At 44.3% G+C, this 14,347-nt stretch overlaps 1 protein-coding gene and 1 non-coding gene across 2 annotated transcripts; both read left to right on the forward strand.

Moving 5' to 3' along the window:
* Positions 1 to 6,968: 6,968 nt before the first annotated feature.
* LOC112062325 (U6 spliceosomal RNA) lies at positions 6,969 to 7,072 on the forward strand. Its single transcript, XR_002890667.1, has one exon. It is a non-coding gene; the product is annotated as a U6 spliceosomal RNA (small nuclear RNA).
* A 6,243-nt stretch (positions 7,073 to 13,315) lies between these two features.
* LOC102989950 (beta-2-microglobulin-like) lies at positions 13,316 to 14,216 on the forward strand. The gene is given in 1 exon segment (XM_055081784.1): positions 13,316 to 14,216. A coding segment is annotated over 1 exon segment (357 nt). The 3' UTR covers positions 13,673 to 14,216.
* The last annotated feature ends 131 nt before the right edge of the window (positions 14,217 to 14,347 follow it).

A 14,347-nucleotide genomic window follows, 5' to 3' on the forward strand; every position in this document is an offset into this window, starting at 1 on the left:
AGGACCAGAACGGTGAGGCGGTGTCTCATCTAATCTGCGTAATCAACCTCCAAGAAGGCAGTGCCACAACTACATCGAAGATGAAGGAAGCCAGGCAAGGGGGGGTAAATTAACTCACCTAAGTGTTGGGTGTTGGGTTCCCAGGAAGGAGACGCTGAGACAGAGGTGAGCACGTGGGGTGTTTGTTAAGTCTCCTGGAAAAGGAGGAGAAGGAAGCCGGGGAGGGAGGCCAGAGGCCGAAGTCAGCTGTGATGCAGGCCCCGTGGCAGCCTCAGCCACCCCCATGGGAAGCTCTGGAGCGAGAATGGCCCTTCAGAGTTGTCCCAAGTTGCCCCAAGGTGGCCGGCCTTTTCTACTCTGGCAGCCGTCAATCAGTGGATGGGGACCGCCCCAGCAGGCCGTGACCTTGGCGAGGTCTCTAGAGCCAAGGAAACCTTGAAAGGCTGAGGGCTGTCTGCCAATAGCGCTGCAGATAGCAGCCGGGGTGACACATCCTTCCTTGAAGGGGGACCTGGACCCCTTCACATCACCGTGCCCACCACACCAAGGCCACCCAGCTAATGGGTGACAGAGCTGCCACTGAAAGCAAGCGATCCGATATCTGCCGTTTCTGCCCGGCTACTGAGCTAAATGGCCTCCTCTGGGCTCACGCAGCCCTGGTCCTCTGCCTGGACTGGGTCTTCTCTTAGACCTTCTAGAAAAGAGTGAGCCCCTTCCGGAATTTAGGTAACAAGGCTGTTCCAGCAGCTCCCTGCCTCCCCCGCCTCCACCCCTTCCAACAACTCCGTTACTGAGGCTGTGGGATTTTTCCATTTTTTCCCCAGCTAAGTCAGACAGTGCAAGGTCCTATCCGTTCTGGGCCATTCTGCCCTCTGGCTTCCCCGTCACCACCTGCAGCCCCACTACATTCTTTAGCAGTTTTCAGATGGGCTGTAATTATCCAAAGGAATTTTATCAAAACCTAAGGAGATTCTCAAGGGAAATGAAGAGCATTCGAAGTGCATAGTGACACTAGAAAGTGTGGTTTCCTCATCCTGTGATAGCTTACCAGGCATCAGGAAGCCGAATCGAAATCCTGCTTCACAGTCTCCCCTTTTCCCATCTCAGATTTTTACTCACCCACCCTTCCCACCCTTCCCCCTCAACCCTCAGCCACACGAGGGCAGGGGCTATTAAGCCACTCAGTCCTGTAGCCCATCTGGAGGTGAGTGACACAGAGGACAGCCCACATGGGTAAGGCCCAGACAACCACACTCTCTCCCGCCCCTCCTTAGGGAAGGGCTGCTCTTTGCTTTGGAGAGAGCAGGATTCTGGGATCCAAACACACACACAGCAGTGTTTTGGGAACAGTGGTCTTGCTGGCTAGAGGCTGGACAGAGAGGAGCGGCTGGGGAAGAACACTGATGTAGGAGCTGATGGGCAAAGGGCACAGGAGAAGAGGCAGAAATGGGTCAGAGGTGGAGAGTGACGATAACAGCCATTGTCAGAATCCCACTCTGTCCAGCTTGGTGTTTTCGTTTGCTAGGGCTGCTGTAACAAAGGACTACACACTGAGTGACTTGAACAACAGAAATGTATTGGCTCACCATTCTGGAGGCCAGAAGTCCAAGATCAAGGTGTTGGCAGGGCTGGTTCCTTCTGAGGGTGAGAGGGAGAATCTGTTCCAGGCCTCTCCCCTAGCTTCTGGTGGTTTGCTGACGGTCTTTGACGTTCCTTGGTCTGTAGAAGCATCACCTCCATCTCTGCCTTCATCTTCACATGGCCAGCTCCCTATATGCATGTTTCCATGTCCAAATTTCCCCTTTCTTTAAGGACACCAGTCATATTCTTTTTTTTTATATATAAGTTTCTTTTCTTTTTAAATTTATTTTGGCTGTTTTGGGTCTTTGTTGTTGCGCCTGGGCTTTCTCTAGTTGAGGCGAGCGGGGGCTACTCTTCGTTGCGGTACGTGGGCTTCTCACTGCGGTGGCTTCTCTTGTTGTGGAACACCGGCTCTAGGTGCACGGGCTTCAGTAGTTGCAGCACATGGGCTCAGTTGTTGTGGCACGCTGGGCCCTAGAGCACACAGGCTTCAGTAGTTGTGGCACTAGGGCTCTAGAGCTCAGGCTCAGTAGTTGTGGCACACGGGCTTAGTTGCTCCATGGCACGTGGGATCTTCCTGGACCAGGGATCGAACCTGTGTCCCCTGCATTGACAGGCAGATTCTTAACCACTGCGCCACCAGGGAAGTCCCCACCAGTCATATTCGATTAAGGCCCACCCTAATGACCTCATTTTAACTTGATTACTTCTGTAAAGATTCTATCTCCAAATAAGGTCACATTCTGAGGTTCTGGAGGTTAGGACACCAACATATCTTTTGGGGTGAGGGGGACACAATTCAAACCATAACACTTTCATTTATTTATTTGTTTGTTTGTTTGTTTATATATATATATTTGGCTGTGCCACGTCTTAGTTGCGGCACGCGGGATCTTCGTTATGGCATGTGGGATCTTTACTTGCGGCATGCAGGAACTAGTTCCCTGACTAGGGTTCGAACCTGTGCCCCCCGTATTGGGAGCGTGGAGTCTTAACCACTGGACCACCAGGGAAGTCCCCACAACACTTTCTAATTCCAAACTTAGGGACTTCCCTGGTGGTCCAGTGGTAAGGAATCCGCCTTACACTGCAGGGGACGCAGGTTTGATCCCTGGTCAGGGAAGTAAGATCCCACATGCTGCAGGGCAACTAAAGCCCACGTGCCGCAGCTACTGAGCTGGCGTGCCTCAACTAGAGCCCGTGTGCCACAACTAGAGCCCGCGTGCCGCAAACTACAGAGCCCTCACGCTCTGGAACACACGCGCCACAACTACAGAGCCCATGCACCCGGGAGCCGGTGCGCCACAACTAAAGAAGAGAAAACCCGCACGCCACAACTAGCAAGAAGCCCACTCACCACAATGAAGAGCCCGCGCACTGCAACGAAAGATCCCACGTGCTGCAACTAAGACCCAACACAGCCAAAAATAAATAAAATAAATAATAAGTAAATCTTAAAAAAATAATTCCAAACTTAGACTGGGCATCTCTGGGTTTTGTCTGCACAGCATTCCTGGCCATCTTCTTCTGGTAACAGCATTCCTCTTCCTTATGAGTGAACCCTTCCTTTCTATGCGGCTGCCAATGATGTGACTTTGTCCTCTCATTACAGGGATGGACATATGACCCAAGCTGGCCAGTCAGCAGATTCTGTCTCTCCTTCTCTGTCTTTCTATGTTTTGTCTTTTTTTTCTTTTTTTTTTTTGCTACACCACGTGGCATGCGGGATCTTAGTTCCCCGACCAGGGATCGAACCCATGCCCCCTGCAGTGGAAGCATGGAGTCCTAACCACTGGACCTCCAGGGAATTCCCTGTTTTGTAATTATTTAAGTGAATTAGGAGAGAGAGAGAGAGGGAGAGGGAAAGAGAAAGAGAAAGAGAAAGAAAGAGAAATTGGGGATGTTCCTGAAAATTAACCCAGGCCCAGTCTGTTCACTGTATTTGCTCTTTCAGAGAAGTCCTGATAACATGCCTGAACTGTGACAAATCTAAGGCTGCTGTGGCTAAGGAAACAGTCTGGCTTTGAAGCTTGAACCCCAACCTCCTCATTAACTAGCTGGGGGACTGAGGAGTTTTCCATGTCTCAGTTTCCTCATCTATAAAATATGGTGACAACAATGCTATCTATCTCAGAGTATTCTGGCAAGGATCACATATGTGAGAATATTTTGCATGAAGCAAATTTCTATACAAATGTTTGTCATTGTTAGAAAGGTAGAAATCTAGGACTAGGAGAGCCAAAGAATAAGAATGTGTTAGTGTTTAATCAGTCCTGACTTAGAGCGCTGGCATCACACTTGCCTGCCACCCCTCTCCCCTCGGTCTTGCAGTTGGGCAGGGCCATGTGATCACTTCTGCCCACTGAGTTGTGAGCTGAAATTGACAGGTGTCACTTCCCAGCCCAGAGTCAATGTGTGAGAGACTACACAAGGGCATGAATATAGTGGGGTGAGGTTCATTAGGCATCACCAAATGGCAGTCTACCACAATGGTCAAACAGTCATTCATTTATTCATGCATTCATTCATTCGTTCATCAAATCCTTTTTGAGCACCTTGCTTGAGCCCAGCACTGTGCTAGGCTCTGGGGATGAAAAGACAAATAAGCAGGGTCATTATCCTCAAGGTGCTTGCTCCAGATGTCAAAGGGGAGGTAGGTGCAAGCAAATAATTGCAATATAGTGTGTTCATTCCTTTAAGAGAGGGGAGCACTGTCTGGAGGAGGCCAGAGAGGGCTTTCTGGAAGAAGTGACATGTGAGCTAGCTCTTAAAAGGCAAGTAAGTGATTACCAAGCAGACAGGGGGCTGAAGAGTTTTTCAGGCAGAGGAAGCCACATCTCCAAGGACACCAAATGTTGTAGAGGTTGTGGAGAGAGGTTCAGAGTAGCTGGAGCATAGGGTGTGTGCAATGTGAGTGCCAGGCTGAAGCGTTTTGATTTGATGCCAAAGCCTGGGGAACCAAAGGAGGTTTTCCAACAGAGAAGCATCATGAGACAAAGTCTTTCTAGGAGAATGACTCTGGTGGGAGGGTGGAAGGTGAAGCAGCAGGGGAAAGATTGGAGGCAGGCCAAGGAGAAGGCCACTGCATGAGTCCTAGAAAGGGATGATGAGGCTCAAACCAAGGTATGGGTGTGAGGATTGAGGGAAGAGACCAGATTCAAGCAGAATTCTGGGATATAAGAAATTAGATCTTGAGATGGGAGGCTGAAGATGACTAATTCTGGATGATTGGTCCGAGTTCTTTAGACAGAGGTCTGGTGTGAAGAATACCAGTCTATCAGGCCTCCGTAGCTTGATGGGAATTTGTTTATTCTAATTCTCTGCTTCCCAAACAGTTCTCTGGTCTGTAGTTTAGTCTACTGAGGAGATAGACCCCTCCCGCAACCCCAGAAGAATGTCCTATGCAGATCAAAGGTTTGTGTTCAGGACCCAGAGAGGAATATCTAGTCAAAAACATAGCTTTCTCTTACCTCCAGTTCTGCTGCTAAGAAATTAGGTCTCAATTTCACTTTTTGGCTGATGCTCTTCCTTCTGAAACAGATGGGTGCATTTTCTCCTCTACATATAAGATTGTATATGGGGTGTGAGGGAAAGAGCAAAGGGGAAGGTAACACCAGGCTTTGGGTTTGAGCAACTAGAAAAATGGAATTGCCATTTATTGAGATGGGGAAGCCTGAGGGAGGAGCAGGTTGGGGAAGGTAGGAATTTAGTTTTGGATGTGCTATAGTTGAGATGCTATTAGGCATGCAAGTGAGAAAGCAGTTGAAGTTATTAATACAAAGTTGCAAGACATTACCCAGAATGCAGCAAAGAAAGAGAAGAAAAATATGAAAGAGGGGTTACTAGATATGGAGGACAGAATGAGGCAGTCTCATAAATGTTTGATTGGAGTCTCAGAAGGAAAAAAAAATAGAAGAAAGGCAATATTTGAGGGGATAACAGTTGACAATTTTCCAAAATTAATGAAAGAAATGAATCTTCAGATCCAGAGAGCCCAACAAATTCGAATAGGATAAAAAGAAATCCACATTGAGACACATTACAGTGAAACTGTAGAACCAAAAAAAAAAAAAAAAAAAAAAAAGATTCTAAAAGTGGCCTGGGTGGAGGGGAGGACAATTACCTCTAAAAAACGACAATTGGAAATATCAGCATAGTTTCCAACAGCAATAGTAGAAACCAGAAGACTGTAAAATGCTCCTTTAAAAAATATATATATATAGGGGCTTCCCTGATGGCCCAGTGGTTAGGAATCCGCCTGCCAATGCAGGAGACACGGGTTTGAGCCCTGGTCCGGGAAGATCCTACATGCCACAGAACAACTAAGCCCGTGCACCACAACTACTAAGCCTGCACTCTAGAGCCTGCGAGCCACAACTACTGAGCCCGTGTGCCACAACTACTGAAGCCTGCATGCCTAGAACCCGTGCTCTGCAACAAGAGAAGCCACCGCAGTGAGAAGCCTGTGCACTGCAATGAAGAGTAGTCCCCGCTCGCCTCAACTAGAGAAAGCCCGCACGCAGCAACGAAGACCCAATGCAGCCCCCCAAAAATGAATAAATAAAATAAATAAAATTTTTAAAATATTTTTAAAAATTAAAAAAATATATATATATATCACATACCATGTAATTCATTCTTTCAAAGTGTGCAATTAAATGGTTTTTGTATATTCATAAAATTGTGCAACCATCACCACTAATTCCAGAACATTTTCATCACCTTAAAAAGAAACCCACTGGGACTTCCTTGGCGGTCCAGTGGTTAAGACTCCATGCTTCCAATGCAAGGGGTGCGGGTTCAATCCCTGGTCGGGGAACGAAGATCCTACGTGCTGCACGGTCCAGCCAAAAAATTAAAAAAAAAAAAAAAGCTCACTGCCCGTTGGTAGTCACTCCCTATTCCCCTCTCCCCACAGCTCCTGGCAAGCACTAACGTACTTTCTATCTCTATGTATTTGCCTATTCTGAACGTTTCATATGTGTGGAATCATACAATATGTGGTCCTTGGTGACTGGCTTCTTTAACTTAGCATAATATTTTAAAGGTTCATCCACATTGTAACATGTATCAGTGCTTCATTCCTTTTTATGGCCAAATAATATTCCATTGCATGGATATACTACATTTTATTTATCCACTTGTCAGTTGGTGGACATTTGAATTGTTTCTACCTTTTGGCTGTTAGGAATAATGCTGCTATAAACCTTCATGTGCAAGTTTTTGTGTGGACATATGTTTTCATTTCTCTTGGGAATATACCCAGGAGTGGAATGGCTGGATCATAGAGTAACTCTTGTTTAACATTTTGAGGAACTGCCAAACTGTTTTCCAAAGCAGCTACACCATTTTACATTTCCACTAGCAATGTATAAGAGTTCTAATTTGTGCTCACTTCAGCAGCACACATACTAAAATTGGAATGATTCAGAGATTAGCATGACCCCTGTGCAAGGATGACATGAAAATTCATGAAATATTCCATATATATATATATTTGGCCACACGGCTTGTGGAATCTTAGTTCCCCAGCCAGGGACTGAGCCCAGGCCCTTGGCAGGAAAGTGCAGAGTCCTAACCACTGGACCACCAGGGAATTCCCTATTCTATATTTTTTAAAAAGAGTTCCAATTTCTCCATATCCTTGTCAACACTATTTTTAAAATATTTATTTATTCACTTATTTATTTTGGCTGCACTGGGTCATTTGCGGCACGCGGGATCTTTGTTGCAGCATGCAGAATCTTTAGTTGCGGCATGCGGACTCTTAGCTGTGGCATGCATGCAGGAGCTAGTTCCCCAACCAGGGATCGAATCCGGGCCCCCTGCATTGGGAGCATGGAGTCTTACCCACTGGACCCACAGGGAAATCCAACACTTATTATTATCTGTCTTTTTAAATTATAGCCATGCTTGTGGGTGTGAAGTAATATTTCACTGTGGCTTTGACTTGCATTTCCCTCATGGCTAATGATGTTGAGCACCTTTTCATGTGCTTATTGATCATTTGTATATATTCTTTGGAGTTGTGTCTCTCTAAATACTTTGCTTGTTTTTAATCGGGTTGTCTTTTTATTGAGTTGTAAGAGTTCTTTATATATTCTTGATACTAGACCCATATGAGGTATATGTTTTTCAAGTATTTTATCCCATTCTATGGGTTTTTTCACTTCATTGATGGTGTTCTTTGAAGCACAAAAGTTTCTAACTTTAGTAAGTCCAATTTACCTATTTTTTCTTTTGCTACTCATGCTTTTGCTGTCATATCAAAGAATCCATCGCCAAATCCAAGGTCATGCAGAATTACCACTATATTTTTTTTCTCAGAGCTTTATAGCTTTAATTCTTCCAGTTAGTCTTTTGATTCGTTTTGAGTGAATTTTTGTATATGGTGTGAGGTAAGGGTCCAACTTCATTCTTTTGCATGTGGATATACAGTTGTTCCAGCACCATTTGTTGAAAAGATGCTTCTTTCCCCATTGAATTTTCTTTGTACCGAATGCTATCTTTAAAGTGCTGAGAGAAAATAACCATCAACTTGGAATTTTATGCCAAGATAAATTATAATTCCAGAAGAAAGGTGAAAAAATGATATTTTTAGAAAACAAAAATGGAGAAGTTTTACCAGCAACTGACCCTCACTTAAGGAACTCCTTAAGGGATGTACTTCTGCAGGAAGGAAGGAATGTCTGAGACGCAAGAAGGAATATTTTAGCAGCAGCATCTGTCATGCTAAAAGAGCGACCCACATCAACAGCCACAGCATCCTGAAGCCCACCAGACAGTCACCCCCAGAGCCAGGTTCTCTGTGGCAAGATTCAGGCTCTCTTTTTGTGCTGCACATATTCCTGGGTAATAACAGAAAACTCGAAGGACCCCTGGCTAGCACACTAAGGGATCACAAGGAGGATGGCTTGCAGAGGAAGCCTGCCAAAGACCAGCTAGCAAATTGCTTATCTCCAGGGAGGCGAGAGAAACAGATCAATCAGAACCCACAATCAGAGATGAGTGGTGGGTGGTCTGTCCGTCTGTGCAAGCACACCCTGTGAGCCCTGTGAGTTGTAAGGAGATGGCATCTCTCCCTTCTCCAAGCTGCCCTGGGATGCTTAGAATCCAGCCCCGTTTCCACTTCTAGGTGGTAAAACCCTAATCAGGCACAAACCTTGTGTCTGTCACTCCCTCTCCTCCCATCCCTTCCTCCCACCTTACCGTTTTCTTCCTTGTTTATAATACAACACTAGATCTACTCTGATCACAAACTTAGTCACCTTTCTAAAATATTTTCTACACAATCCAATGGTATTTAATACCAGTAGAATGGACCTTATGTGCTGTGATCACAAATCAGACAAGCCATGTGAGATTTCCAGAATTCAGTTGAATATCATTTTAATATCTGGAAGTATTGAGTGGTCCTGACACCATGAAAGAATGCAGAATTCCTGTAAAGTTCAAAGGTCTTTACACCTAGGCAGGAAAATATGAACATACCTTTTAAGAGTTCAAGAAACAAAGACTCTAGTGGGGTACTCAGCCTAGGGGGGGTGCTTGCTGAATTAGGTGAGAAAACTGAAGAATTAGGTAATGTCGGGGACCCATGACCACCCCACCCCTTGGAGTTATAGAATCATTGACATAGCAGCTCTAAATGTCAATGCAGATTCTTTTTGCAACCTCAAACATGCTGAGAAGATGATATAATGGTTTCCTTAGTGGGTGTGAGAGGAATTGCCCTGCTCTCTGCCTTTCCAGAGCTCATGTGTGGCAAAAATTTCTGGTCAAAAGTAACTTCGTTTCACTGGGATGATAACCTTGTTCCTTAGTGGATAACATCTTTTGATCCAGCAAAGATTTCTAATTAACTTTAGAAATGTTTAAAAGTAGCCCATATTTTCTTGTAAAGAATCTTGGCAAATCAGGCACTTTATGTACTTGTAATGTTTAAGAAGATTTAGCCTATTCAAATAAAAGCCATGTGCTTCTAACTTAAAATATGTAACTGATGTAGACTTAGAATTTTAAGTTGAAATTGTGCAGTCTTTGTATGGTACCAGAATATCCAGGAAATTTTTAAGTTCATTGGCTTTGAAAGTTTAATTTGTTTGATTTATGTTATTTAATAAATCTAAAAGAGACATGTACCACAATGTTCATTGAAGCACTATTTACAATAGCCAGGACACGAAATTGAGTTATTTGTAGTGAGGTGGATGGACCTAGAGTCTGTCATACAGAGTGAAGTAAGTCAGAAAGAGAAAAACAAAGACCGTATGCTAACACATATATATGGAATCTAAAAAAAGTATATGGTTCTGAAGAACCTAGGAGCAGGACAGGAATAAAGACGCAGATGTAGAGAATGGACTTGAGGACATGGGGAGGGGGAAGGGTAAGCTGGGACGAAGTGAGGGAGTAGCATTGACATATATACACTACCAAATGTAAAATAGCTAGTGGGAAGCAGCCGCATAGTACAGGGAGATCAGCTCGATGCTTTGTGACCACCTAGAGGGGTGGGATAGGGAGGGTGGGTGGGAGACAAAAGATGGAGGGTATATGGGGATATATGTATACATATAGCTGATTCACTTGGTTATACAGCAGAAACTAACACAATATTGTAAAGCAATTATACTCCAATAAAAATGTTTTAAAAATCTATTAATATTTGAGAATGTTTTGTTCATTCATACAGGTGAAGTACTTTAAAAGGAAAAAGAATATATTAAGTTTTGATGCAAGTGGCAGTCTCAAGGGGCAGGTTATGACTATCATTATTGGTCTCTTACCCCACAGCCATTCTCTTACAAAATCCAGATTTTTTTCATTTATGGAAGGCTTTGCGACTCAGGAAAAGCTGGGCCCCTCCCCATCCCAGGAGTGGAGCTGGGGGTGAATCCTGACAAATCAAAGCTAATCGCAGTAATTCCATTCCCCTTGCCTGGGATTGGTTCAGGAAAGGAAGTGTGATGCAATTTTGACCAAAGTTAAGATGGAGAAGTCTGCTGGGAGGCTTTCCTTTCAAAGAGGAGCACAAGGAAAGAGATAAGACTCCTCCCTTCTGGCCTTGGAATGTTGTGTGAGGATGTGATGCCTGGAGCTGATACAACCATTTTGTGAGCATGAGGGGAGGCACTGACAACTGAGGATGACAGAGCGGAAATGTAGAAAGACGCTTGGTCACTGAGCCTCCAAATTAACCAACCATGATAGAGTATTTAAAAAAATACATTCTCCTTACTAGTTTTTTAAAGTTTTCATTCAGTCCATGTTTTAGTAACTCCTCTTCCTGTTTTAAGGATTCCCCTTCAGTTATCATTAATCTTGCATCTTCCCCCTCCTACATAAACATCTGCTTATTCTTGCTGATTTAGGTGAGGGAAAGGATATTTTCAAATCTCCAAAAGATAGAGGTATTTGGGCTGTTCTTTTTTTTTTTATTTTAATTGAAGTATAGTTGATTTACAATGTTGTGTTAGGGCCTATTCTTGTTACTTTCTAATTTTATTGTATTATGGTCAGATAATATGGCTTATATGATATCTTTTGGGAAATATATTCAGAATTTCTTTGAAAGCTAAGTCTTGGTTAATTTTTATAAATTTTCCACAGTTGTTTCAATAGAATATGTATTCTCTGTTGGGCACGATGCTTTATCTATGTCTATTAATTGTTGAGGCTGGGGACATCTTGAAGGCTTCTTTGCTTATATGTCTAATACCTGAACTGGGAAGACTTAGCACACCTGGCAGCTGGTATGGCTGTGATCCTCGGGTATCCCTCTATCCCTATATGGTCTCTCTGCATGGTGGTTTCAGGGTAACCGACTTCTTATATGGGGGCTCAGGACTCTAAAGACATGTGTTCCAAAAGGGATAGAATTAGGCAGAAGTCTTACAGACTTTAGTGATCTAGCCTCAAAAGTCACGCAGCATCACTTCTGCCAAATTCTATTCATTAGAATCGAATCTCTAAGGCCAGCCCACGTTAAAAGAGAGGGGAATTAGATTCCATCTCTTAATGTGTCCAAGGATTTGCAAACCTGTTTTAAAACCACACCACACCATCCTAACGTGTCTAAAGAGCAGAAAGGACGTGGGCATGTGTTTCTGGCCCCATCTCCAGCCCCTCGGCTTTTGTTTGTAATCTCTACTTGCCAGCATCTCCCAGGCTTCCGTGTCACTTCTTCTTTTTTTTTTTTTTTTAATTAATTTACTTATATTTGGCTGTGTTGGGTCTTTGTTGCTGCGTGCAGGCTTTCTCTAGTTGCGGTGAGCGGGGGCTACTCTTCGTTGCAGTGTGCGGACTTCTCACTGCAGTGGCTTCTCTTGTTGCGGAGTATGGGCTCTGGGAGCACGAGCTTCAGTAGCTGTGGCTCGCGGGCTCTAGAGCGCAGGCTCAGTAGTTGTGGCGCACGGGCTTAGTTGCTCCGCGGCATGTGCTATCTTCCTGGACCAGGGCTCGAACCTGTGTCCCCTGCATTGGCAGGTGGATTCTTAACCACTGCGCCACCAGGGAAGTCCCCATGTCACTTCTGTAGCCAACTCTGCCCTCATTCCAAAATGTTGCCCCTCTATTGTCATGCTTGTACTGTGTAACCTTCCTACTTATCCCCCTTTTGCTGAGCCCTGTTAACCCCCAGAACCATGAGGAATAATATTAAAATGATTGTTGTTATTTTTTTTAAAAAACTGAGGCTCAGAGAGCTGAGCATTCTTTTCTTTTTTAAAAAATTTACTTATTTGGTTACACCAAGTCTTAGTTGCAGCAGGCGGGCTCCTTAGTTGCGGCTCGCCGGCTCCTTAGTTGCGGCATGCATGTGGGACCTAGTTCCCTGACCAGGGATCGAACCCAGGCCCCCTGCATTGGGAGCACGGAGCCTTAACCACTGCGCCACAGGGAAGTCCCAACTGTTATTTTAAGTCACTAAGTTTTGAGATGATTTGATAGGCAGCAGTAGGTCACAGAAAACCACTGTCTTATTTTGAAGGCTGGTTTCCTAGCACAAAGGTTAGAGGAGGGACACTATCCTGGTCATTCGGAAGGGATGAGGTCCCAAGTGACTCCACCCCCTGTGAGGCTGTACATTTCTTCAGCTGCAACATTTTGGCCAAGACTAAGAAAGCTTATGTTTGTGAAAGTATTTTCATGAGCCCAACACCTTTCTTGATGCTTACTGCTTACTGCAAAACTTAAGAATGAACAGACTTCTGCCTGGAAGCTTTGAAGTTGAGTCTCTTTTTTTAAATTGTGGTAGGAACACTTAACATGAGATATACCCTCTTAAATTTTTAAGTGCACAATACAGTATTGTTAGCTACAGGCACAATGCTGTACAGCAGAGTTCTAGAACTTCATCTTTTTTTCTTTTTTTTTTTAAGCTGTGCTGCGTGGCTTGCGGGATCTTAGTTCCCCAACCAGGGATCGAACCCGGGCCCTCGGCAGTAAAAGCACCGAGTCCTAACCACTGGACTGCCAGTGAATTCCCTAGAACTTCTTCATCTTGTGTGACTGGAACTTTATATCCATTGATGGACAACTCTCCATCTCCCCCTCCTCCCAGAATTGAGTCTTAATTGAATTAATTTTTTAAATTAATAAAGCATAGGAAAAATATATCCCCATTTTATGTTTAACAAGTATCTAATCTCAACAGTAAAGTAGCCAAATGTATAAACTTCACATTTCTCATTAAGAAATTCTTGACTTCGCCACCCGGGCTGCTCCTGTAGCGATGGCTCCCTTCGTGACCTTGGTCCTGTTTGGGCTGCTCTCGCTGTCTGGCTTGGACGCCGTCCAGCGTCCTCCGAAGGTTCAGGTTTACTCATGACACCCCGCAGATAATGGAAAACCAAATTACCTGAACTGCTATGTGTCTGGGTTCCATCCACCCCAGATTGAGATTGATTTGCTGAAGAATGGGGAGAAGATGGAAGTGCAGCAGTCAGACCTGTCTTTCAGCAAGGACTGGTCTTTCTACCTTCTGGTCCACACTGCGTTCACTCCCAACAGAGTGGATCAGTATAGTTGCCGCATGAAACACGTTACTCTCAGAGAGCCCAAGATAGTTAAGTGGGATCGAGACCACTAACCAGCATCATGGAGGTCTGAAGATGCCTCATTTGGATTGGACTAATTCCACATTCTGTTGTCTTGGTTTTTATTTTTTAATTTTCTTTTTTTTAAAATTTATTTTATTGAAGTATAGTTGATTTATAATGTGTTAATTTCTGCCGTACAGCAAAGTGATTCAGTTATTGTTGTCTTGCTTTTGAATGCTGATATGTTTTTATGCTTTATGCATATAAATCAGAAGTTGTATTGATGTTACCGCAAATATCATTTTCTTTATAATTCTATCTAGGGCGCTACGTCTCCATGTTTGACCTGTCTTGGCAGGTAGCTGTAGTGGGGGCTCTGGCAGCCTAGGGGTGGGGAAGACGGAATTTCAGGTTTAACATCAACATCTTGGTCAAATCTGAACTCTTCAGTCTCTTCTGCATACAAAACTGGATAATAAGATAGTATGCATGTTTAGAGTAAACCTCCAATTTGTCATTTTTCTTAGAATTTTGGAAAAATTTTGAAAGATAATTTTCAGAATTATGGAAATTTATTATAGTGGATAAAACATTTTGCCAGGGCTTCCCTGGTGGCGCAGTGGTTTAGAGTCCGCCTGCCGATGCAGGGGACGCGGGTTCGTGCCCCGGTCCGGGAAGATCCCACATGCCGCGGAGCGGCTGGGCCCGTGAGCCATGGCCGCTGA

Source organism: Physeter macrocephalus, chromosome 21 (genome assembly GCF_002837175.3).
Source record: "Physeter macrocephalus isolate SW-GA chromosome 21, ASM283717v5, whole genome shotgun sequence".
NCBI classification, from domain to species: domain Eukaryota; kingdom Metazoa; phylum Chordata; class Mammalia; order Artiodactyla; family Physeteridae; genus Physeter; species Physeter macrocephalus.